The sequence below is a fragment of the Belonocnema kinseyi genome, chromosome 7 (assembly GCF_010883055.1).
Source record: "Belonocnema kinseyi isolate 2016_QV_RU_SX_M_011 chromosome 7, B_treatae_v1, whole genome shotgun sequence".
In the NCBI taxonomy this organism is placed as follows: domain Eukaryota; kingdom Metazoa; phylum Arthropoda; class Insecta; order Hymenoptera; family Cynipidae; genus Belonocnema; species Belonocnema kinseyi.
Genome location: NC_046663.1, coordinates 119689792 through 119715809, shown reverse-complemented (window position 1 = coordinate 119715809; position 26018 = coordinate 119689792). Strand labels below are relative to the sequence as shown.

At 29.9% G+C, this 26018-nt stretch overlaps 1 protein-coding gene across 4 annotated transcripts in view; it reads right to left on the bottom strand.

The window, feature by feature from the left end:
- The window catches only part of LOC117177461 (tau-tubulin kinase homolog Asator), a 64202-nt gene that overhangs the window by 28371 nt on the left and 9813 nt on the right, over window positions 1–26018 (bottom strand). For all 4 annotated transcript variants that reach the window (XM_033368173.1, XM_033368169.1, XM_033368171.1 and 1 more), the window contains 3 exons: window positions 24688–24984; window positions 18329–18616; window positions 319–586 (listed from right to left, as the gene is read on the bottom strand). In XM_033368173.1, the coding sequence (XP_033224064.1) occupies window positions 319–586; window positions 18329–18616; window positions 24688–24984 (853 nt within the window). The remainder of the gene's footprint in view (window positions 1–318; window positions 587–18328; window positions 18617–24687; window positions 24985–26018) is intronic.

Sequence of the window (26018 nt, the reverse complement as noted above, 5' to 3'; positions counted from 1 at the left end):
CTTTATTCTAAGTGTAGAATCGATCAATTTTATGAAAAGTAACAAAAATGTAAAATAATAAAAATTGTAAATAAAATATTTAGTGGAAATATTTTATTTAACAATAGGATCTCTGCATAAAATATTAAATAAGAAGTTACCCCTATTTACCTTCTATTTGAAAACTTGTTAAAACCAATATATTCAATAAGATAGAATTTAGAAATTATAAGTCACGATTTCAAAAATCCCATCCCCCTTTTACATAGTGACGTAATACTTGAATCGTATCTAAAATGAATTTTACGAATAGCAATTGTTTTAGACACAGTTTCGTACTTTGTAAGGGTTCTCTATCTGCACTAGTTTGGACGACTGTAGCACCTCCACTTCCATCCACGACTCTAATTTCAAGCCTTCCTGCTACTGCTTGTTCTTCTTCATCTCCCGCAGGTGTAGTCGGTACAGTATTTGGAGGAGAGAAAGTAACAGCAGGAACGCTTGCACGTCTACGAGGTGGACTTTCTCTGGGTTCATCATGTCTAGTGGCGACATTCCTCATCACGTCAACTTCGTACAGTAAATCGTCAAATGCAGCTTGTTGGACCTACATTTTTAAAGTTGTCAAGTTTGTTACGAAATCGTAAAAACAGTAATAAAATAAAATTACAAATTCTATTTTGAGATGCGCATTTTAAACTTTCACAAAGAAAAATTGAAGGCGTTTCGATTGAAAAATTGTTGACTTTCAAAGGTAAGTATAGAAATTTAAAATGGTTTGAATAGAAAATTAAAATTTATTTGAGTATAAAAAACTTATTGTTATTTTGCATATATATATATATAGGCCTTATTTGCGTATTTTTCAATGTTTTACTATAATTTAATAAATATTTTTCAAATGGTATAGAAAATATAAAGCTTGTATAACATTTAATATAGCAGGAGATGCATAATAAATTGTGTACCCTGTTAATTATATACGGAGATGCCTCCTGAATATTTCTACCGAATATGAAAAAAAGTCGTTACTATCTTTTAAAAAGTAACTGAATATTTTAAGGGTGCCAGTACAGAACTGGATAAAAAATAAAACCGGAATTTTTTAAAAGAGCGAACAAGTATTCCGTGAAATTGAAATCTTTATTTAAATATGAAACAAAAGTCCACTCCCAAGCGCAAGTATTTCTGAATTGAGAACAAAAAAGTTACAAGTTTCAGAAAATGCTTGTTAGAAGTTGACAATCTCACAGTAATACTAGCCTAAAATTGGAACAAGTTTGGTTGAGGATTGAAATAACAAAATTTAATTTTTGAAAAAAGAAGATAAAAACGGGCTCCCGAGTTTCTGAATATGAGTAAACAAAGTTTGATGTAGAAAAGTTAGTCAAATACGATTGTTTGCGGTACCGCGCGATTATTACTGTTAGTGGCTGTTTTCAGTTTGTTTATCTATCAATAAAGATAACAAATTTTTTGAACCATCAATTTTGTAAATCAAAATTTACAAATAAGTACAGTGAACTTCCACTTATGTCCCCTCTCGCCTAGTTCCCCTGACCCTATACGCACTTATTTCATCGTGCGTAGTTCCTTCACCTCTCACCACGCTCCCTATGCGGGCTATACGGCACGGTATAATAATTTGACTGATCTCCGTACATACGTTCCGACTGCGGTAACTGTACATTTATTGCATTTAAACACAATGCTCACAGAGAAGGGGACATGCGCACTGTGATTTGCTATCTCCTTTTCTCCCACGAGAAGTGTGTGAGTGAGTGCCAGGGCTTGACAACCACAACATATTATCCAATATTATACTGTCACATTATTCAATCTGCACATTTGATATAATTTAATGATTAAAATTATACCTGTATGACATATCCATACTTTCTAGGTCACAATTTGTCAACTTAATTCTGTACAAAAACACATACATAAAGAAGCACGTATATGACAAACTCAATTGACAATATTTACAGGAACATAACCTAAGTTTTTAGTTGTCATTCAACACGGCACTCAGTCGCACATTTCTTGCAGGAGAAAAGGAGATACCAAATCACAGTGTGCATGTCCCCTTTCTCGGAGCATTGGGATTAAACGCCTTAATCAGGAAATAAATGTACAGTTACCGCAGTCAAAACTCGAGACGCTTTGTATAGCCAAAGATATTATAAACGTAGATGCGGTCAGAGCTTATAGTTACCCGCCATAAACATAGACGGCGCGTCCGGCGAAAAAATCACTTCCCCTCTACCCACCGCTCCCCGTAGATAGCGCCATTGTGAATAGACATAAGGAGCCCAAAGTAGTGTAACCGAAAATTAGCAAATTTTTGTCGCATAGGCATGGTTACAATACTTTCCGTTCCCGTGTATGGCGCTAATGTGGCACGGAGATAAAATGGGCGCTGCCTACGTTCACATCGTTGACATTGACACAGTTTGCATTACATATTAAGAATTGTGTTATTTTATTTAAATATATCAATTATTATTTATGTAAAAAAAAGATTGTAAGAATTTGGTTTATCGCGAAACATTTAATCGTTGTGATCCTGCAATGGACGAAGTAAGTTACATTCAGCCTCGTGTCACTAAGAGTTGAAAATGGCCCATGTGTTGAAAACGGCCATGCGGCGGCGCTAGTAGTAACTTTGCTCTAATTGTTTTGACTGTTACATGTCTTTTATCATGCAAAGCCGTTACAAACTCTTAAAAATGTATCAAGAAAACGGTTTATTTATGAAATTATTGTGAAAATGACACGGTAGATTTTTCTAATAGTTTTTTTCTATTTTTTCATCGAACCATTTTCATTAATTATCGCTCCGGTATGAAAATTAGGTTATAAAAGTGAACTCAGAGAACACCTGAAGCCTTTTAATAATTATGAACGATCTGAGGAGAAATGGTTTTGGTTTTATTTTCAAAGAATAATATTAAGTTTTAAAGAGTTTAAAATGTTGATTAAAAGAATATGGAAGACTTTGAGACAATTTTTTTTAATTTTTCAAGATTCACAAATTTTTTAGGTACGCTGAATTCTGTCAGGGTGTGAAAGAAAGTTCTTAAAATTCTTGGGAAATGTTTACATGATTGTTCTGTAAGAAATTTCAAGAGAAAATTGAAAAAAGATCACGCACCCTTTTGAATTATTTCCTAAAATCTTTAAAAAGTGTGAAAGATTTATAGGCAAAATATTGCCATATTACATAATTTTAGAAAAAATTTGAGTAAGTTTAAGAGATATTCAAAACTTTTGAAACGATGCAAAAATAATTAAAACTTGTAAAGATTTTTTAAGAATTTTGTAAGGACAAAATTAAATCATTTTTAGAAATCAGAAGGTTTACAAGGTCTGATAAGATTAAAAAAATATATAATTTTCCTTGTATTCGTGTGGAAAATGTAAATAATTTTTTATTTTGAAAAATGAACTTTAAGAGAAAATTGAAAAAGGTTTTAAACATAAAAAACGATTTCCTAAAACTTCTGAGAATAGTTTAGAAGATTTTAAAGCAAAATGTTTCAATTTGGTAAGATTGAAAAATTAAAACGAACAAAAATTGTGTAAATTCAAGAAATATTTAGTAAAATTTAAAAGAATTTCCAAAGTTTTCAAGAGAATCAACAAATTTTCTTAAAATTGCTGGGAAAATTTAGAAGATTGTAATGTAATTTTTTAAAATTTGAAATGATATTTGGAAATTTTGAGTAAAGTTCGTGTCAGTTATAAATATTTTCAGGAATTTAAGACGTTTTAAATAGATTACAAATATTTAAAAACTTGGAAACATTTTCGAAAATGTGTCAAATATTTATTGATTCCTTCCCAACCTCTAAAATTTCTAAACATCTTTTAAAAGGACTCGAATTTTTCATAATATTTCGTAAAATCCTATATTATGAAAAGAATTCTTTAGAATTTTCTAGATTCTTTTTTGACAAGTCTGAAATATTTTTAAATCTTTTAAATTTTAGCAAGAATCTTATGAAAATTATATTTACATAAATTTAAGAACTAGGTGATAATACTTATTTTCTTGTTCTCAATTCTCAGAATTTAATTTCAAGATGGATTTATTATAGCACATCTAAAAATAATTTTCGATTAATTTGAGTGTTGTCAAAGATAAAAAAATGTTCGTTAATGGTCTTTCTTTAAGAGAAACATACAAATTTATATAGTAGCATTATATTTTGAAATGGCAATATTAAAAAAAAAATTAGTTCTTCATCACTATATTTAAAAAGTATTTGAATATCCGGGGCTAACACAAAATAACGAAAAAATGACTAACAAAATAATAAATTAGCAAAAAAAAAAAATGCCGAATTATAAAATAAATGAATTGTTAAATTCCCATAAATATTTCTATTCCTGAAATTTAAGTTTGACAACATTTAAAATTTGCCGAAAATAATTAATAATCTATTAATTAATGATAAATTAAATTGTTTGCCTTATTTATAATTATAATAGCTCATAAATTAATAATCAATTAACTATGTTCAGCAGTTCTAAATTTCGAGAATTGAAATATTTGTGGGAATTTAATAATTCGTTTATTTTACAAGTCGGTTTTGAACTCGGTGAATTTTATTTTCCAATAATTTTATATTCGGGATTTTATGTTTTTGGAAATTAAAGATCTTGTCGTTATTTGAAAATTGGAAAATTTTATAATTTGATAATAATATTTTTTTTTTGGCATTTTTTGTATTCATTTGTGTATTTTTTATTTATTTTTTAATTATTTTTTATGAGTTCTGAGTATCCATGCAATTTTTTGTTTGTTTAAATTGTGTCAATTATGCCGCTTTTTCCTATATGAAAGAAAATAATACGTAAGTACATGAGTCACATTTACTATCTGATTCTACACTATGAAAAAACATGATTTTAAAGACTTTTTCATATTTATTCATTTTTCCTATGATACTGCATGGTTTTATAGAACAATCTTGTATGCTTACGCATTATTGAACTAGTACCAAAATTTCACTTAAATGTAGCAGTTTTTATATTCCAATAATCTTGGCGTGGATCAAAGAAATTAATTCAACGATTTACGAATGTTGTATTTTTCTTTGAGCCTTGAGGTTATATCTAGACGAAACCATGACGGCGGCCATCCATACCCGTGCCAAACTAGCGCCGCGCTCGGGAAGATTTAACATTTCGATGCGTTATTGTACATCCAACAGAAAAATGCTCGTTTTTGGTGAAATCAATGTACAGGACTTTGGGCTCCTTATGTCTATTCTCCATGATAGCACCAATCGATATAGTTTGCCAAGAGCCACTTGGAGCGCTGTAAGCAACTCTCGGCATACCTTCGAGGCACACTGATGGTAACTTAGCTTGGACAAGAACCATTTAAGTTAAAAGTAAGTTGCCAATTGAAGCGTTTTTACGTTTCATAAGAAACGTTAAATATCCACGCTTTGTAAAACAGGATTATTTTAATAGATACTAGAGAGAAAATTAAATGTCTAATTTATATGGCTGTTTCATATATTTTATAATATTTCTACAGTTATTTGATTCTTTTCAAAGATATCTTTGTTATTTCTCATCTTTTTATAATATTTTATAAGTTACAATTTATTTACTTCACAATATTATATTTTTATTCAAACAGATAAAACTTCTAGTGCAATATCGATGCATAGTTCTTTAATATTTTTGAGTGTGTATTTTTATATTTGTATAGTTTGCCATGTCTACAGATATTTTAATCTATTCGACTAATGAATTTCCCGCATGTATTTTAAAATTCCTTAATTATTACGTTCCGGTCACTGACAATCAGTTAAATGGCAGAGTAATAATAAGTTAATAAATCTATAAGTGCTCTCTGGGTCAAACCTGTATTTGGTGTTAGGACTTCTCTACTTTAAATCATAAAACTTTGAACCCCCGCAGAGTCAAGGCTGAAATACACACGCACACATTTAAATAAAAAAAAAATGGGTAAATTTATTTACCTAAGAGAACGATTTGATGAACATGCCCGTTGAAATTTCTCAAATGTCATTTTTTTGTGCCCCAAATTAATTATAATCTTTAACCCAATACTTTGAAATATAAGTCTAAACAATGGAATGATTTGAAAATCTATTTCTTGAAAATTCATGAATTTGTAATTATAACTTGAAGATTAAAATCTTCAAAATCATCACAATTTATATGAATTTTTATTTTATTTTGTTCATTAATTAATTTTAATTTACTTATTAATTTAATCGTTATTTTTTTAATTTATACATCTTTGAAGTCAAGAGTTTCTGATTGTAAATATTCTAAATTGAAGAGTTTTAAATTGCAGCTCGTTAAAATTCAAGAATTTTCCATTGTAAGTCTTCCAAATTGAACGATTCAAAAACAAGTTCCGTATTATACCTTTAAAATATAAATCTTGAAAATTGAATAATTTGAAATTCCTAATCTTCAACATTTCAAATCACGGCAGTACTCTGAGTACACATATTTTTTACATTCTCATCAGAAAAGGTATAACACGTGTGTAAAATTTTACGTCTGGACACGAAAAACAGGTTTTTACGAGTGTTTCTGCCTGTCTGTACGCATGTTTGTTTGCGAGTATGATAACTTTTGAAAAAATAATCTATTATATTGGCTTTTGGTATACTCTTTAACTGTCAGAAACTAAAGATCCAGTACATTGGCTATTTTGGGTGAAAATTCAAAAAGTTACAGAATTTTCAAAATTTCTGAGACAATTTTCTTCAAGATATAAAAATTCCATGTACGGCTATTCGTAATAATTGGAAATTCGAACAATTTATCGTATCGTCTTCTTTTGATAAAAAGAATGTTACCAGAATTATAGGATTTTCAACACATTAAAAAAAATACCAAAATGAACACTGTAAACAAACCAACGCGAGACTCCAAAAAAACTCGAGAGAAGAAAAACGTTGCTTTTTGAAAGCCCTACAAGATTATCATAACAATTTTTCAAATTGTTTTGAATAATCGAAAATTCAAATTTTGAAAGCACCAAAAATATTTAAAAATGAAAATTTTAATTTAGTGATCAAACTGTGCAAGATGCGAAAAAAAAGAAGAGAAATAAAAAACTGTGCACCTTAAAAAGATCCAAATTTTTGTATCAATTACGTTTTGATACGAAGGGAAGTTTTTGTTTTATTCGTAAAAAAACAGCATTAAAAATATAAGAAATAAGTGTTCGGACAAACGACATAAGAAACGAAAAAAATAAATAGAGAAAAGTTGTTTACCAAAAAAAAGAGCTAATAAATATGTTATTAATCTAAAATGCTATTAACAATTTTCAGTGTTATTAATGTTACTAATGTCGTAACATTTCGGAAATCTGATAATTTTGTTCGAGACATTCGATAAGCACACATAAGGAGAATACATACATAAAGAATACATAATAAGGAGTAAATGAAAACAAATTCACGAATTTGAAAAAGTTTCGATGAAACCAGACATAGTCAAGGATGTTCAGAAATCATGAATTAAAATTCACGTATAAAGCGCGAAGGTTCAAAATGTCATTCTTTAACTATCGCAAATTTTTCTAGAATTATCAAATATTATATAAATAAAAAGTCAAATTTTAATTTCAAATTGGATAAGCACGAAATTACAATTTCTCTTTAAGTTTCAGAGCTGAAGTTCAAACGCAACCGCATTTTCTGGTAAATTTTAGCTTTTCAATTTTCGCAACTTTCATCCTTGCGAAGGTAAATACAAAAAATTTAATAAATTTCCGGTTGAAATCAAGCTCCAGCAGAATATCTTTAACTATTTGGAAATTATCTTCTTTGGGCAAAAAATATTTATTGGGCAAAAATTAGTTTTTCAAACAATTGCTTAAATTTTTATTTTTCCTATTATATCATTCAGTTTACAGTACGTAATTCGGAAATCTTTCAATTCGGAATTTAACGTTTAAGTTTTAATATTTAAGCGTACATTTTTCTATTCGAATTTTAGAATGCAGTTTTGAAGACTTAACAAATTAAAAATTAGGAGCGTTTCAAATTTATAATTTTAGATAGAAATAGTTTTTAGTTTATCAACTGCGAACATAAATTATGATTCTTTTTTTAATTGAAGTGGACACCAAGGATTCACATGTGGATCATAATTGATTTCACAACACGATTGGAAATTGTTTTAAAATTGAAGAATTTTCCAATTTTAACGTTAAAAATTAAACTGTTTCAATTGGAAAGTCTTAGCAGTTACATAAATGGAAACTCGCGATTAAAACTTTATAACCCATTTTCAATTTTAAATAATTAAAAAAAAAAATTTACACACACACACACACACAATAAAAGGCTTTTATTAGAATTTAAAATATTGCTTTTGTCTCAAATTTGAAAATGTCTGAAGAAAAAGAACAATTAGTTAATATTTAGAAATATTTCACTGTTCAATTAAGATGATTTTCATAATTTTCATTTTTCTATTACAAAAAAGTTATTTAGAAGTAAAATTCCTCAATTTTGATGTATTATAAATTTGAAACATTTATTATTCCTAGAAAAAACTCGAGTAAATTGAAAATATAAAAGGTTTAAAAAATTATCAAAAATGAATCTGGTATATTTTAAGGAATAATTTATATTGTGTAAGATAAAGAACAATATTTTTCAGGATTTATAAACTATTTTAAATTAAAATAATTTAACTTTTAATTTAAGAAGTATTATGATTTGTAACAAAAATGCAATCGTTTAAGTTTTAATACTTCTGGCTTAGAATCGCTTAACACGATTTGCAGCTTAGTTTTTATTACTTCGAATGGAGAAATTTGTAGCTTTAGAGTTCGAATTTTTTAATTTCATTGACCTTGAAAAATGTTTGCGAACCAGGAAAAAACCGAAATTTTTTCTGCGATTAAAACGGCCACCCTGTTTGAACCAAAAATAATTCTATATCTCAACCTAAATGCCGAAAATGACTCGTTGTCTTGCAATAAGCACGGGATTTTGACACTTTTAACTTAACATTGGACTTTTTTGCGTTTTATCAATATCGAATCCAATAAATAAATTTCAATGTTAAAATTCAAGTTGTCGAATTGAAGACTTAAAAATAATTTTTTTACAGTCATTGTTTAAAATTAAGCAACATATATTTATAGTTTCTTTGACGATAAAACTGAGAAATTTGTAATTAGAATTATATATTAAGCTTGAAAATATTGAAAATTGACTCCGAAATATTGAACGTTCTCCAGTGTTATATGAAATGAATCTTTAATGTTTAAGTTTTGTTGTTTGATGAGATAAGGTAAATAAGAACTTTTGGTTAAAAAAATTGTTTTCTAATAAATTTGGTTTTAATAAATACAGTAAGAAGATCGACAAGATCCAGGAGTAAAAATTAAAATTACAGCAAATTTTCAAAATTTGGAATTTGCTGTATAATGCCGAATTGTATGAAATTGTTCATTTTATTGTACTTCTAGGGACGACTGAAAAATCCCGAAAAATGACATTCTTGGCACTGTGTAATACCGGCAGAATAAAATTAAAAAATAAAATTCCTGAATAAGAAAATTTCTGAAATTATAATATTACCGAATTTAAAAATTCCCGAATTATAAGATTTCATCATTATAAAATATCATAACTGGAATATTCCTTAATTATACAATTGCAGAATTTAACAAATTTATTCTAAATAAATCTGATTTATTTATTAAAAATACGATAATAAAGTATTTTTATCAAAGAAATTTTCGTTTAATATTTAAAGTTTTAATAAATTATTGTTTGAATTTAAAATCGAAATAATTCTATAAAAATTGCATAAAGAAATTAATGCAACAACACGTGCAAAAATTTCTCCCTTTATTTTCTTCGAGTCTAATAACATTTCCCAAGCAAATTTTGCAGGATTTAGATCAGTACTAATTTATCTCGAAGTTTTTTTGTTTTGTTCATTAACCATTCGATTTGTGAGAACATTTTTTGCAACTAAAAAGATACGCTATGAGCACTTTCAACCAAAATTTTATATCAAGAAACATATCAATGTTTTCAATTGTGGTAATTTTGAATTTAAATAATAATTTTTTAAAACTTTAAACATTACAAAAGCTTTTCATTTGCATAAATATTTGCTTATTTTAATTTAAAATATATATTTATCGAAGAAAAATTTGTTAAGTACTAATTTATCTTAATGTTTCTTTTTTTTTAAATTAAAAAATCGCTTTTCGAAAACTTTTTTTGAACTTTAAAAAAATATTATGTACAAAAAACCTGTCTCAAGTTTCAGAATCCCAAAGAATTCTGTATATTATTAAATGTACTCATTTCGGTCCAGTACAGTAATGAAAATTAAACTTCAAAGTACAAAACATTATAATTTAAAAAATCATATTTGTCATTAGTCGAAATACGAAAATATAAGGAATCATAATAATTAAAATTTTATTAAATATAAACATAATTAATTTTTTCAGATTATTACTCTGAAAATTCAGTTTTTCTTACCATCATATCATATAATTTTCTTCATTATTTATTCCAAATCTGTACTTTTGGTGCATCTAGACATTGCGCTATTCATTATTAATTTATTATTTATTCGGTAGTTCCCTGTTTATATGTAGCGATACATGTCAACATTTCCCACCTGAAAACATCTTTTTACTGCTTTACCGTCATATTTGACGAAGAATGAGAAAACCAGAATTCGATTTCGTAGTACGGTGAGGCAGCACCTCGGCAGGGCAGAAAATGTGATGTCCTATATATAATTCCCATTCTGACGCCCCGTACCGCAACTACGTTTATAATATCTTTGGTATAGCATGACAGTGTCTCCAGAGCGTGGGATTTTTCGGCCCCCACCACTCTCATATCTGGGAGCGACTCATTCAAACGTAGCGTGTCGGTGAGTCGGCTCTGCTACATGTTGCGTAGGCCAGCCTCCTGTAGAGCCGAAAATGCACGAGCCCGAAGTCCCCCCCCCCCCCCCCCCCCCCCCCCCCCCCCGACTTCACGATTCGTTTTCGGTGGCTAACTGGCTAGTTAGAGGAGTTTTTAAGTAAACTGAATTTCGCAGGGTTTCAAGAGAATGAAAGTTCAGGCAATTTTGCTATGTTCTATAATTTTAGAAAAATATAAGGAAATTAATTCTTATCAAGCCTTCTTGTGCAATTTTGTTGCACATTTTTTTAAAATTTATTATGGTTTAAAAAATGTGCTTTCAAATTTGCGTAAGTTTAAGAGATATTCAGGAATTTTGAAACGATTAGAAAATAATTAAAATTTGTACAGATTTTTTAAAGAATTTTTTAAGGTTTCACGAAAATGAAAAAAATTCTTTTAGGTTTCTACGAATAATTAATATAATTTTTTATTTTAAAAAATTTATTTAAAAAAATTCCAAGACATTTTAAACCATGTTTAAAATGGTCAATAAAGAATATGAAGATTTTAAGGCAATCTTTTTCATTTTGCCCAATTTTAAGAAAAATAAGAAAAAATTTAAATAGTTTTTAATGATTAGAAAGCTAAGAAGATGCGACAAGATTAGAAACAGAACTTTTTCAAGATTGGTAGGAAAATTTTTAATGGCTTTTTATTTTAAAAACGTACTTTATGAGAATATTAAAAAAGGTTCTAAACATGTGAAAAGATTTCGTAAAATTTAAAAGAAGTGTGTAGGCAATTTTAAAGTAAAATGTTTCAATTTGGGAAGATTATGATAAATAGATCTAAATGGAGTAAATGCAAGAAATATTAAGAAGAGTCGAAGAGATTCAAATCGAATTTTAAACTTAAATTCTGTTAGAAACTTAGATTTTTAAAGAATTCAAACATAAACTTTAGAAACTCTAAAGGAATTCCGAAAGATTTCAAGGATGTAAAACTATTTTTCTTCACATTCCTGGAAAAAATTTAAAAGATTATGAGTCAACTTTTTCACATCTTGAATTAAGGAGTATAATTCTTATCAGGCCTTCTTGTGCAATTTTGTTACATAATTTTTTTAATTATATGTTGGTTTAAGAATCTACTTTCAAATTTGAGTAAGTTTAAGAGATATTCAGAATTTTTGAAAGGATTAAAATATAATTAAAACTAGTAAAGATTTTTCAAGAAATTATTTTAAAGCATTTATAAACATTCAAGAAGACATCAAAAATAGTTAAAGTATCTGAAAAAGTTTAAAGGCAATTTTTTTTTTAATTTTGCAAAATAAAAAAAAAATCAGGAAAAATTTGAATAATTTTTAAAAATAAGAAGACCTTACAAGTTTAGAAAAAAAATTATTTTCCTAATTATCGTGTGAAAATTATGAATGATTTTTTATTTTAAAAAATGTGCTTTAAAAGAAAATTAAAGAAGATTTTTAAACGCATCAAACAATTTCCTAAAATTTCGAAAATGAGTGTAAAAGGTTTTAAAATCAACATTTTCAAATTCGATAACAATACAAATCTTTTTAAAGTGTAAATAATCGAATAAATTCAATAAAAATTTAGTAGAATTGATCAAATTAAAAAGGAATTTAAACTTCAGAGGAGTTTTAGAAACGTAGGATAAACTGGTTTAAAAAATTGAAAAACCTAAAAATTCTTGTAGAAAAAGAAGAAAGATGCGTCTGGAAATTGTGTATAATTATCAGTCTTTAAAATTAAAATTCGAATGATTTTTAAAAAAATTACTTTCAAGATATTTCTTCTCAAGCAGAATCACCGCTTTTAATCGCAAGAGGTTCAATTATTTCTAATCAGAATAAGTAATTGCATCAGAAAATTCAAAAAATATAACTTGGAATAAGTTCAATGAGATTTTAAAAAAGTTTATTTAAATTACACATACAATTTCTTGAATTATTTCTAAAAATTTGGAAACATTAAAAATTGTAGTATTTACATACACTTAACATTTAAGATTTTATATTAAATGAAAATAATTGTTTTCGAATGAATTATAACAGAAAATTGAAAAAAGATTACAAAAAATTTTTTACTTTTTCCTAAAATGTTTAAAAAATACGTAAAATATTTTGAAGCAAAATGTTGTAATTTTTCCATATTACTTAACTTTAGAAAAATTAAGGAACATAATTCTTTCAAATTTAAGTAAGTTTAAGAGATATTCAAAAATTTTGAAACGATTCGAAAATAATTAAAGCTTGTAAAGATTTTTAAAGGAATAATTAACATAATTTTTTATTTCAAACAATTAATTTGAAAAGATTATTTTTAAACATTTCAAAACATTGCAAAAGATTTCAAATATTCTCAAAGTATCTGAAAAACTTTAAAGGCATTTTTTTTTAATTTTGCAGAATTAAAAAAAAATCAGGAAAAATTGAAATAATTTTTAAAAATGAAAGATTGGAAGGTCTGACAAGATTAGAAAAACATAATTATGTTTCTAATAATTGTGCAAAAGTTTTCAATAATTTTTAATTTTAAAAAATGTACTTAAAAAAAAATGCAAACCATTTTTAAACACATCAAACGATTTCCTAAAATTAAGAACAGTGTAAAGATTTTAAAGCAAAATGCTTCGATTTGATAAGATTAAAAAGTTAAAAAAAAGAGTAAATAATCAAGTGAATTCAGGAAGTATTTAGTAGACTTGATGCGATTCAAAAAATTTAAACTTTAGAAGTGTTTTAGAAACACAAGATAAACTTTAGGAACTTTAAAAGAATCTTGAAAGGTTTCAGGAGAATAAACATAGTTTCTTAAAATACTGAAACTCGAGAGAGTTACCAATATCTTGAAGTATTCAAAGCGCTTTAAATAGATAAGAAATTTTCCTGAAATGTCTTTAAAATCTCCTAGGATCTTTTCTGACACATCTGATATATTCGAAAATCTTTTTTTTTTCAATTTTCTTAAGAATCTTATAATAATTATTTACATATAAATTTATAAACAAATTGATAATACTTATTTTATTGTATATGAAATCTTTACAAAATCTTTAATGCCTTAAAATACTTATCTCAAAATTTAGCTATTACAATTTTATTTTAATTGTAAAATAATTGTAATTGGAAATTGATTGTAAATAATTGTAAAATAAATCCAACTAAATTTATTTTATGAAGAAATATCTCGTCATTGTTAAAAGAGAAAAAAAATTGTAAAGGTAAGTCTTTTTAGCATTTTAATAACTAATGAACATATTTTTAGATTATTTTTCATTGATTCTGGCCGAGGGTCAAACATGGTACAAAAAACCGTCGTGAAATTTCAAATAAAAACTGTACTCTCTATACATGATTTTTTTTAACTAAAAATAATAATACTTTTATCAATATTGCCAAATTTTATTTGAATATGATACACATTGATTTTTATTGAAAAAGTTCCTGTAAATAGTTGGTGTTTTTTAAGTTTTACGATATTTGTGTACCATGTTTGACCTTAGGGAATAGATTTCAGGAATAAAATTATAAAAATATATCCATTAGTTAGTAAAATACTATGAAGAATCGCCTTTCAAATTATAGTTGAAGTTGAAGAAATAAATATTTCTCTTATCGTTTTTCGGCATATGATTTTTCACTAAACGTAAAGCAGATTAAAATATACTTTAAAAATAAAAATAAGAAAGTTCAGAAATTCATGCAGTTTTCTGATCAGAAAATCCCACACATTTTTAAATAAAATTCCTTTCCAAGCCACATTCAAAGGAAAATTTTAGAACATTTCTGTCAAATGATTAGTCTTTTGAATCAGGTCAAGTTAATAACTTTTTGGTTTTTTTCTTAAAATCCTCAAAATTGTGATTATAGCCTAAAATAGCATGTGATGTATCAAAAAAGAACCTAGAGAACTTAAATTTTTTTTATTTTATTGGATTTAAACAAATATTAGAAAAATTCGAGTCTTTTTAAAAGATGTTTAGGACATTTAGAAGTTTGAAAGACATCAACGAATATTTCATAAATTTTGAGAAATTTTTTTAAGTTTTTATATATTTCTAATACGTTTAAAACAAATTTACTGGCTTATTTACGTTTTTTAAAACTTTTTAATCTTCTCAAACTGAAACATTTTGGTTTAAAATATTCTACACTCTTCTTTTCAATTTTAGGAAATCGTTTAATGTGTTTCAAAATCTTTTCAAAAAATTTTTTAAATACATTTTTCTAAATAAAAATTATGAAAAATTTGTAAACTTAATAAAATTTTAAAGCAAATTTTACAAACCAACATAAACATAATAAAAAATGGTGCAACAAAATTTCATAAGAAGATTTAATAAGAATTAAATTCCTTATTTTTTCTAAAATTATATAATATAGCAAAATTACAAAATAATATTAAAAAATGTGATCTTTTTTTAAATTTTCTCTCAGAATTTGAGAATTCATTCCATTCCATTTTTGGTTAAAAAATAATTTTTTTATTGAAAATCCAACTATATGATTAAAAATTGAACTATTCTGTTGTAAATTCGATTGTGTGTGGTTTTTGTTTAAAACAATTTTCAGTTGAAAATTCATTTCTTTCATCGAAAATTTAACTATTTTAAAATTTAAATTTTTTAAAATATCTATTTTGGTTGATAATTTAACTGTTTGTTTGAAAATTCGATTTTTTGTTGTTGAAAAAACATTTTCTTATACTAAAAATTTATCTGTATCATTTTTGGTTGAATTTGTTTTGGTAGTTAATTGACCTTTCTCAGTCAAAAATTCTTATTTTTTGGTAAAAAATTATTATTCCTGTTTAAAAATTCATCTGTTTTAATCAAGATTTCATGTCTTCGGATGAAAACGCAGTTTTTGGTGAAACTTCTTTCATTTTGTTATAAAATGGTTGAAAGTTCATCTATTTTTTGGAAATTAAACTATTTTTTTGGAAATTTAACTATTTTTCTGAAAAACTGTTGGTTGTAAATTGATTTTTTATACTGATAATGTAACCGTTTTTCGTTGAAAAGTTATCTATTTTATTAACAAAGATTTTTGATGTTTTAAAATTTATTTTGAAAATTTTGAATTTCTGTTTTCGGTAGAAAGTTATTGGTTTGAAAATTAAATTATTTGTTTGCAAATTTAATTTTTTGCTTGGACATTTAAATATTTTGTTGGAACTTCGATTTTTTGGACTTGATAATTATTTTTCAACTGAAAATTTATCTATTCAATTTTCCGTTGAAACATTATAATTTTAGATGAAAATTAATTTCTTTCGTTGAAAATTCCATTTTTGGTCTGAAAATGTAACTGTCCATTTTTGATCGAATTTTTTTTTTATTTGAAAATTCGTTTGTATAGATGAAAATTGAACAATTTTGTTGACACTTTTTTTCTTGAAAAATTTTCTTTTTAGTTATAAATTTATCTTTTTTGTTGGTTTATTTCTTTTGTTCAAGATGCGCATTTATTTGGGTTGAAAAAATTTTTTTTTCAACTGCAAACTTCAGTATAAACTACAATGTTTAAGTTAAAAAATGTATTTTTAAAAATAATTTCTTATGTTGAAAATTTAACTATTTTGTCGAAAAATTGTTTTTTATTTGTTTAAAAATCAATTGTTTACTAAAAATATGACTAAGGCATGCATCAATAAAATTGAAACATTTTAGACCTATTTACGTAGAGTTTCGAAGATTGTGGAAAAGAGGCTTTTTACGAATTTTTAAACGTTTCCAGATGTTTAAGAGAATATTGAAACATATTTTAAACAAATAAAATGATTTCTTAAAATTTCAAAAAGAATAGAAAATATTTTAAAGCACAAATTTTTAAAAAGTTTTAAAAAGATCAAAAAATAATTTAAAGCGTTGTCACTCAAATATGTTTCTTCTTAAAGGGAATAAGATTATCATTATTATGATAAAAAAACATTTCAGTGTTGAAATGTTGTCATAATGCAATCAAATGATCTGATGAGAGCAGTGTGCCTCGACATATTGGGCAAAGCCTGGTTTTTACCCCATCATTGACGGACTTTGTTGCAGTCAAGTAAACGATTGGGGGACCTACAGCTTAGGGTGGGTTCCGAACCACCAGAACCTCGGTAAAGGTAAATTGAAAAATTTCTAGAGGTACCGGCTCAGGGACCGAACCCCGGACCTCTGAGGTGAAGTCCGAGTGTCTAACCAACTGAGCCACCGAGGATCTTTTTATTATTATTATTATTATTATTATATTAATATAATAAATTAAAATTATTTCTTGAAAAAAAGATCCTACTCCATCTTCACTTCATTGGGAATCGAACCACAAAACTTCTGATTTCCTGTCAGGTGCTTTTCCAATTAAGCTATTAGAGGGATTAGAATAAGAACTCTTAATTCAAGAACATAACGCTAATTTTTAGCTAGGTGTTAATGGTACAAGTAATTATTTAAAAATTTGATCCCACTAATAGCTTAATTGGAAAAGCACCTGACCGGAAATCAGAAGTTTTGTAGTTCGATTCCCAATGGAGTGAAGATGGAGTAGGATCTTTTTTTAAAGAAATAATTTTAATTTAAAAATATTATTTTCCATCTAGTCTTATTAAGACGTTAAGCATTCGCTGTTATTGAAGATGCTTAACTTGATCGATATTGTGTAGATTTTCTGCCTTCATGGTTTGGAGGGTTGATCTACTGTCGGTAAGGTACAATCTCTGATGATATAGCAGATAAATTGAGAAAAATTTAAAATTAATATAATAATAATAATAATAATTATTATTATTATACCATTAAGCTATGTAATGGAGAGTGGGAAGTATAGATATTTAGATTAATCTAGAATTCCCGTATTGTTTTTTTTTAAATCACAAGCTCGTTCCACAGAACTGTACCGATCTAGGTGGCTGATCGATATCTCTAGCGATTACCCCAGGCGAAAAGCTTTACAAAGTCATCATGTCAAAATCATTATGTGAAAAAACTGTCAAGGAACATTTTTATATAATTTTTTCAGATAGAGAATTTTGTTCCTTTGACTTTTTTCGTACCTTGGGGCATTTTGGTAAAAAACATGAGTTTAGTTTTTTTTAGACAAAAAAATTCTTTCCTTTCAGCAAGACGTGCACCTAGAGCAGAATATTCCGGAATATAGTCTTTATATTAGGATAAAACTAAAAAAACATGAGGAAAAAATCTGGATCGTCGCATAAACTCTCAATACCGTTTGAGTGTCAAAATCGGCTAATTTGGTCACTGAAACGGCACTGAGAGCACAGTGCCGTTTCTCAGTGCCATGCCGTTTCAGTGCTCTTTGGTCGACAGGACGAACTTCATCGCAGGAGATTGGAAGATGTTTCAGCTTTAAAATTTTTGAATTTCAAGTATGGACTTTTAAATTTCAAAATATGTAGGAAATGTATACAAACCAGAGGGGCTTCTAAATAGTCACGAACGTGCGGCGCCAGCGCCGGTGCACTCCATGCTCGAGGCAATGCTCTCTGTAGTTCTGGGTATTTCTCAATCCCAGCGATATTTAAACATCTATGCCGGCCAGCGGTATGTGGGGAATCTTCGCTTATACGCGAAAGTGCGGTCTGAACAGCAGACATACTCTGCTGCTGGGACACATACGGTAATACTGACATTTGCACCTTCCCTTCCTGAGATCCTGGTGTCGATGCCGTGACTGCTATTGCTTCACTACCGCCTGTGCTCTACAATTTGAAAAAAGTTATTAACGCGGGAATAAAGGGCAATGTAAAGGGTAAATGTATTAAACTTTTGAGAGTTACTTGTGCCGCGGTCTACAAAAGAATGTGGAGGCACATTCGACTATTGGTGTGTGAGAGTGTTATTGTACGTATAAGGGACATTTGGCGTTGTCTATTGAAATATTTTAAACAAGAAAGCGCGAATTATATCTTGATCGAAGACATCCCAAGCCCAGAGATGCACTCCATTTTCTTTGCGCCACGTAACCCATTCTTTCCGTTGGCCGAAACACTATGTCGGTAGCTCTTTGATTATCTTTAAGGATGAATTCGTTGGCAGGATCAGGATGCTCCAGCCCTTGACAAAATTGATAAGATATATGGCTTCCTTTGAGCATCAGTAATAGCCATATATGCCGCTTCGATGGATGAAGAGGCCAATATGCGTTCTTTATATGGTTCCTAAGATATGACAGCTCCGCTGATGATAAATACTGATCACACTTAAGATCGACGACCAATGGTACAATTGATCCAGTGGGCACCAATAAAACCTACCGATACATTATCGAGCCTTTTCAATTTTAGCTTTGAGTTCCGGTTCCCTGGGTACATTAGAGCACACGTTTGGCTGCTACCCAGTGCGGTATTTTCGGGTCGCTGTTAAACTGCCGAAGCAAATTGGCGGAGTGGGTAATATCTGACCGCATTCCTAATGCAGTTTATATATCGACGCAATAACTAATTCTCTGTATGAACATGTTTCATCTTCTGCATGGTCATTTGAGCCCTTCGTCACTTCCGTATTAGTTGCAAATAGGGTGCTTAATGGCTTGCTATCGTTCATTCGAAATCTTCGTAGAATGTCCCTCATATAGGTGGTCTGAGATAAAGTTATCTCTTCCCTATCTCATGTGATTTTCAAACCCAGACAATAGCGAGCTGCTCCAAGATCTTTAACCTTGAATTCCTTGGAAAGTCACCTGTTTATCATGTATCATGTTATAGATGTAGACACGCGGGTCAGCATTTGCCGGTGTCAGTCCAATATCCCGCAAAACTGAATCCAATCTTACATGCCACTGGCAGCCATCTTTCTGTAAACTATATATAACTTTATTGAGTTTACATACTTTAGCCGTTCCAACTATTTTATCCATCACCTCCTTGGCTCGTCTCGAAAGTTGAGGATCACAGTTTTCCCGTGCTATTCTTCTGAGCATTTTGCCCGACAGATCAAGTTGTTCCATGTACATCACGGTGTCCATTCTCGAATTTAAATAGGCCGCTTCAATGTTCAGACGAGCTTTTTTGAGGAAAACCTTAACTGCTAGCGTAATGAGCACTCTAAGAAAACTGAGGCGAGTGACAGGCGCAAAAGTCTTGTATAAATACTGTGAAAAAAACCCGCATCATTGAATGGCCGTAAAAAAAACATATTTTAGTAAACGCTGCAAAAAGAAACCCTTTTTAAGAAAACCCTTTTTAAGAAAACCCTTTTTAAGAAACGCCGCGAGGAAGAAGTTGACTCGTGAAAACGCCATGAAAAAATATACTTTTTGTGAAAACGCCGTGAAAATAAACCTTAATTATGAAAATACCGTGATAAGTAACTTATTAAGAAGGCATCCTCAAAAAATACTTATGAAAACACTCGGGAAGCCAATCTTTTCACATCGTTTCTTCAATAAAATTATTACTTTTTTTTATTGCTATAATTATAATGGGTTATTATTTTATTAATAATAAAATATGTTATATAATTTAACATTAAATGATTGTATTTTTTAGATTAACCCTTTGTTGCACGTATTTTTCTGTTCAGTGAATTTACTTGAAAAAACCCGTAAGTAATCGAATTTGGCCCATTTTATGAACATTTTCCAATTTTGGCCAGCTTTTTCCGATTTTTGACCACTGTGTGGCAGCGTAAAACACACGATTTTAACTTTATATTTATTTATAGTTTTTTGCGTAGTCCGCCAATAATACTTTTTTTACGGCAGAATAATTATTATAGTTTTTTCTTGAAATAAAACAGTTTAATTAAAAGTTTTAACGAATGCGGTCTTTTTTCACGGCTTTTTCAAAAATAAGGTTTTTTTTCACGGAATTTTCATGACTAAGGTTTCTTTTCACGGCGCTTATAGGAATAAGGTTTTTTTCAGCATTTAGCGAAATATTTTTTTTTCGTGGCATTTTACTGAGATGTGTTCTTCACCGTGTTTTAAAACAATGTTTTTTTTCAAAGCGACCTGATAAACAATTTATTTTTCACGGCGTCTGAAAAAGTTTTTTCTTCATACCTTTATTTTGCAGGTTTTTTTTCATAAGCACCGGCGGTTTATTTCTCTACAAACGAATTGATATATAATTTTTATCTCGACTCCAAACTTTAAGGGTTAAGCTTTGGAATATATTCCCGGTTTTTCAGTTTTAATAAGTCAAAGTCTGCCTGGTCCTTTTTTTAGGACGTTTGGCGAAAATGGGAGCATCATCGAAAGCGACTACGTCCATCTTAGGATCCAAGAAGAAATTCACGTCGTGTATGATTGTAACATTCTCTTGAATCATTTCTTGTATATTTTTTCGAGTTCACTTTGAATATTCATTTATGAATTAAACGGCGAGAGTTACGTGAATTTTTCTTTTCGGTGTTAACCAAATCTGATAAGCTTTCGCATTAACGGCGTATCTAACAAAACCCTTTAGAATTCCTGAAAGTTTTAGTTTAGTGACAGACCTGTGATACACCTGTTATGTGTGTAGCAAGCAGTTGCAATGGCCCCTTCCCAGGACGATGTAGGCAACCTGAAATTAATCAGCATAAAGGGCGCCGGTTCAATCAATACTCGGTTTTTGCGTTCAGAAACCCCATTGTTTTAGGGAGTATAAGGAGCCGTCAACCGATTGCGTATGTCTGATTCTTCAAAAATGCAAACCATACGTCTTCAAGCAATCTTGAAGTTATTTTGAATTTGTTGCGAAACAGGTAATATATCGTTCAGCCGCTGTAGTAGTCCGTAAAATCCATAAGCATAAGATAGCGAGCTCCGCATATTGACTTCCCTTCTCATAGATCCGTGTGTAAAACTTTAAGGAGAGATGATGTTCTTTCGCTTTCTCCTTGAAAGGGATCATCCGAAAATTATGTGCACGTAACATTAACATGTACATACGATTTCGTTGATCCCTCTCCCTTCTAAAAGCCTTACGTATTTTATAGATGAACCCAAATGAAGCACAAGTAATCGTGCCTACTGCACAGGTGTCACAAGATGGGCAATTGAAAAATTGATGTTGAAATCCAAACTTGTAATTGCGTCCTTTTGGTTAATTAGATTTGTATGTTTCCGATTCAAAAGTGCTAGACGTATAGGCCACTCAATGGCATCACCTTTTTCATGATATACAGCGCACTCAATACTGGGCTTTGTAACCACAAGAAATATATCACCTTGAGTCCGACATATTCTTGTCTGGTTTTTACTGTCGCTTGAGTTTTTGTGAAAACTACGAAATATCCATTTTCCACGACTTTGGCAACCGATAGAAGATCAGTATGCAAATTCGGCAAGTAAAATGTATTGTTCAGAAAAACCTGTTTATCTTGCTCACGATCCGATGCCACTACAGGGATGTTGCCTTTTCCTGTGACTTCGGCGTTCGTGTGGTTTGCTAATTTCATCCCGCTATTAACCTTGTACAAGCCTGTGAACAAATGATCGCCCATGCACTGTTGTAAGATACATCCACTGTCGATGCACTTTTTTTACCAGTCGTAACACTAAATGATGAATTCTCTAAATATTTTGAAATTACACTCGCGAAAAATATATTGTCGACGGAATCACCACCTTTGTTGAACAAAATTGTCGTCACTCGTAACCCATCTTCCGGGGTATGCAATTCGGCTAGAAACGGAACCTACAAATCTAGCATATGATATCCTCAAGGTATTCTTGCCTTGGATGGAGAAGGTAATGGCTATAGTTTAACTAAATAAACTTCATACGATGCCCACTCTAGGCACTGCCTGTCCGGAGTCTCAGTAGATCTAGAAAATCTTTGACTTGCACTTGACTTAGCCAAACTTGACCAATAGCAAAGAGTTAAACCTGAAAATGTTCATAAGCATTGCAAGTTGGCTGACATTAATAAACTATCTTCATCGTATCTATGAACGCACATACCATTTTCGTATAATTAGGTTGTAACGCAATTAAAGCTGGTTGGAGCAAAGACAGGAAGAATAATATGATTTACAATATGAAAGCAAAGGAAGACTTTTCCGTATTTCGGCAGTTTGTCCGGCTTTACCGCGAATTTTAAACTTTCGCTCATTCTTCGACTTGCGTGCAATCTGTAATATTACCAGGGAGGAGGTCCTCCGATTACGCGATTTGTACATGCGTCGTCTACTTTTCGCATTTGCACAAGTCAGCGGACCTATGGACAAATTACTATTTGTAATTCGTAGATTAATTTCCTATTAGTTGGTTTTTCTTTGTACCAATTATGAAGAGCAAATAAAATACAATTTTTCTTTCTGAATAGGATCACTGCCGTGCCTATCATGATGGCCATTCTTGGATGTATCTTATTATGGCGTCGTTGTCCTGACGCTTATGCTCTCTGGCAAAGCTCTCTTCGATAATTGATAATTTTTCCGATGAGTCTCTCGACGCCGACGGAGGTGTCGTGTGATTTCACAAAACAGTAAGAATTATCATTCACAAAACAACAAAAAATGATTAAAACTGCTTGTCACACTATCTAGTAACCGAATTTTCAATAGTTCGCCATTAATGATAAGTCCATTTGTGACAAATCGTCAACATGTTCATGATACGGGATAAATAATCTTGCACACTGAAGCCATCGCATATTTTTGGTGACAATTGCTGCTCAAGGAGCAAAGTCTTTCTAGTGGCCCTTGCGAATGCATCTCTTGTGGAATTCGGTTTAGCGATTTCAACGGAGACGTGCGGCCATGTTCCATTTTTTGTCCGTAAAGCCTGTACCTGGATTTTCCAAGCTCCGTAATTTTTCTTAGTTAGAACAAACGTATTAGACATACATGCTGTGCTTCGATCAAGACGCCTCTAGGAACGTGTGATGCAACTAAAAATCCCATTGAAAGTAAGAGTACAAAGAATTTCCGTTCTCTTTTTGCCATTGGAAGAAGGGGACGGAAATTCTTTGTATTCTTACTTCCAATGTGATTTTTAGTAACAGCATATGTTCCTAGCGACGCGTCAATAGAGCAGCTGTATATATGCCTTAGAAACGGATAGTAGCTCGATCCGCACCCGTTTTGCCTATAATGCCGTTGGCAAGTAAAAGCTCCGCTCGCGACTAAATTTTGATTTTTGGTAAAAACGTTTAATGGCCGAAAAACACCAGGAATATTAACGTGCAAATAAATTAAATGAACGGAGTCACTGCATTTAATTTAATTACTAGTAGAAATTTGTTTACGAGACGTGGAAAATAAAATTAACGATTTTCACACGGGCCTCTAATGTTTTATTTCGCGTCGGTTGTATATTTCAAGTCCGATTATTCGTCAATAGCGTCCACCGAGGCCCATAATCAGTTAGCGCGGAGGCAGCGGGTAGCCGCATATAATATCACCTAACGCAAAAGACTGACGAGACAGAGACTTGGGTGACTTGTGTTATATATGAACGACAACATGGCGATATCTATTTGAACACTGTAAATAAGGCGCGAATTGCAAATCCTGAGAAAAACAGAGAAATGCTTAAAGGAACAAACATTCAAGACACCGCTTGGTTAAAATTACAAATATTTCCCTTTCGTATTTGCAAAAAAATAGTTTAAAAACTTTGATTTAATACATTAATTTTTTTAAACACTTTATTCGAAATTATAGTTCTTATGATTCCGGTATTTCAAAATAATTAGATAAATAATTCGATTTATAGAGTTGACTAAGTGCCGAAACTTTCAGAATGAAAACAAAGTTATGGATCATTTCTAGAAACTTTAATTATTACTATTATAAAAGACATAAACATTCTTTTTATGGATGGAATATGCGAGTTTACCTGTGGAACAAGAGACGGCGGATGGACTCCTTTATGTTCCGGGCTTTGTAAATTGTCTCCTTTCCATTCATTATCCGTTTCCTCAGAATCATCAAACTGCGACTTCCACTGTGACGCAAGTGTTAATCCGCCACCCCCTCTCGTTACTTGTTGCAAAGCCGAGACGTTATCGTCGTCTATTTGTGCAAACTGAGTAATGGAACAATCTTTAAACGCTGAACGTCCACTCCGTGACTGCTGACGTCCGTCAGTTCTTTTTTTCGGCTCCCTTCTCAAAGGTTCTCTCTGTTCCGTCACCTAGAAAAAAACCAAATGACTTAGTATACGAAACAAAGAAAATAATAATTAATTTAAAGATATGAAAATAAGATCCATTAGGAGCGGTTATAGCACGTTCAAGATATCGGCCTTGTTCAGGAAGAAGCAAATTGTTCCCTTTGCAAGGACTTTTTTAAGGACATCACTGACATTTTCAAATAACACATTTCTTCCAACACTCTAATCTCTACAAAAAATCTGGTCTATACCTTCGGGTTTATAATTACTAAAATTGGAAAGGGAATCTCGATTTAACTCTTATTAGCAATACAAATTTGCTTCATCGTCATTTCCACACATGTGAGAGAAGATATCACGTTGCAGAGATGAATAACGCTCTTCGTAGAAATTTCCTGAAATCGATGCATTAATTCTGTTGAATTAATCAATTTGTAAAGTAGTGAACAAAATAAATGTAAAGTAAAACGTAATCTTTAAAATCAAAATAGTGGAAATAATCAGGGTGGCCACTAAAATCTAAGTTCAAAGTTCCTAGTAATCTTTAAAGTGTTCACAGCTAAACTACAATCTGAAGCATTCAAATTAGAACTATTATAATTTCACAACATATCAAATTCACAAATTTTAAGCTATAACTTTCAATAATGATCAGTTGCAAATTGGCATCCTTCACATTTGAATAATTTTAATTCTAAAAGAACTTCAAAATTAGATACTACTTCAAGATGAGAAACACAAATCATTAAAATAGAACAATGTTAAAGAGACCCTTAACAACTACACCTTTTGGCTGCAAAAATGTATTATTTTTCATTCTTTATTTGGCCAAAACTGTTTAATGTTAGGCTTTTAAAACGGCTTATTTTAATTCATAACTTTTTATGAATTGAACATGTAATTATTTTTAAACTCAAAGCTTTTGAAATTCCAAATTATAATTTAACGTGGTATCAGTAGTGGACATCTAAATTTGCTTTAGATTTTTTTTAAATCATATAACTTCGACCAAATTTGGACTATATTCAACATACCGCTGCTGTTAATGTAATACC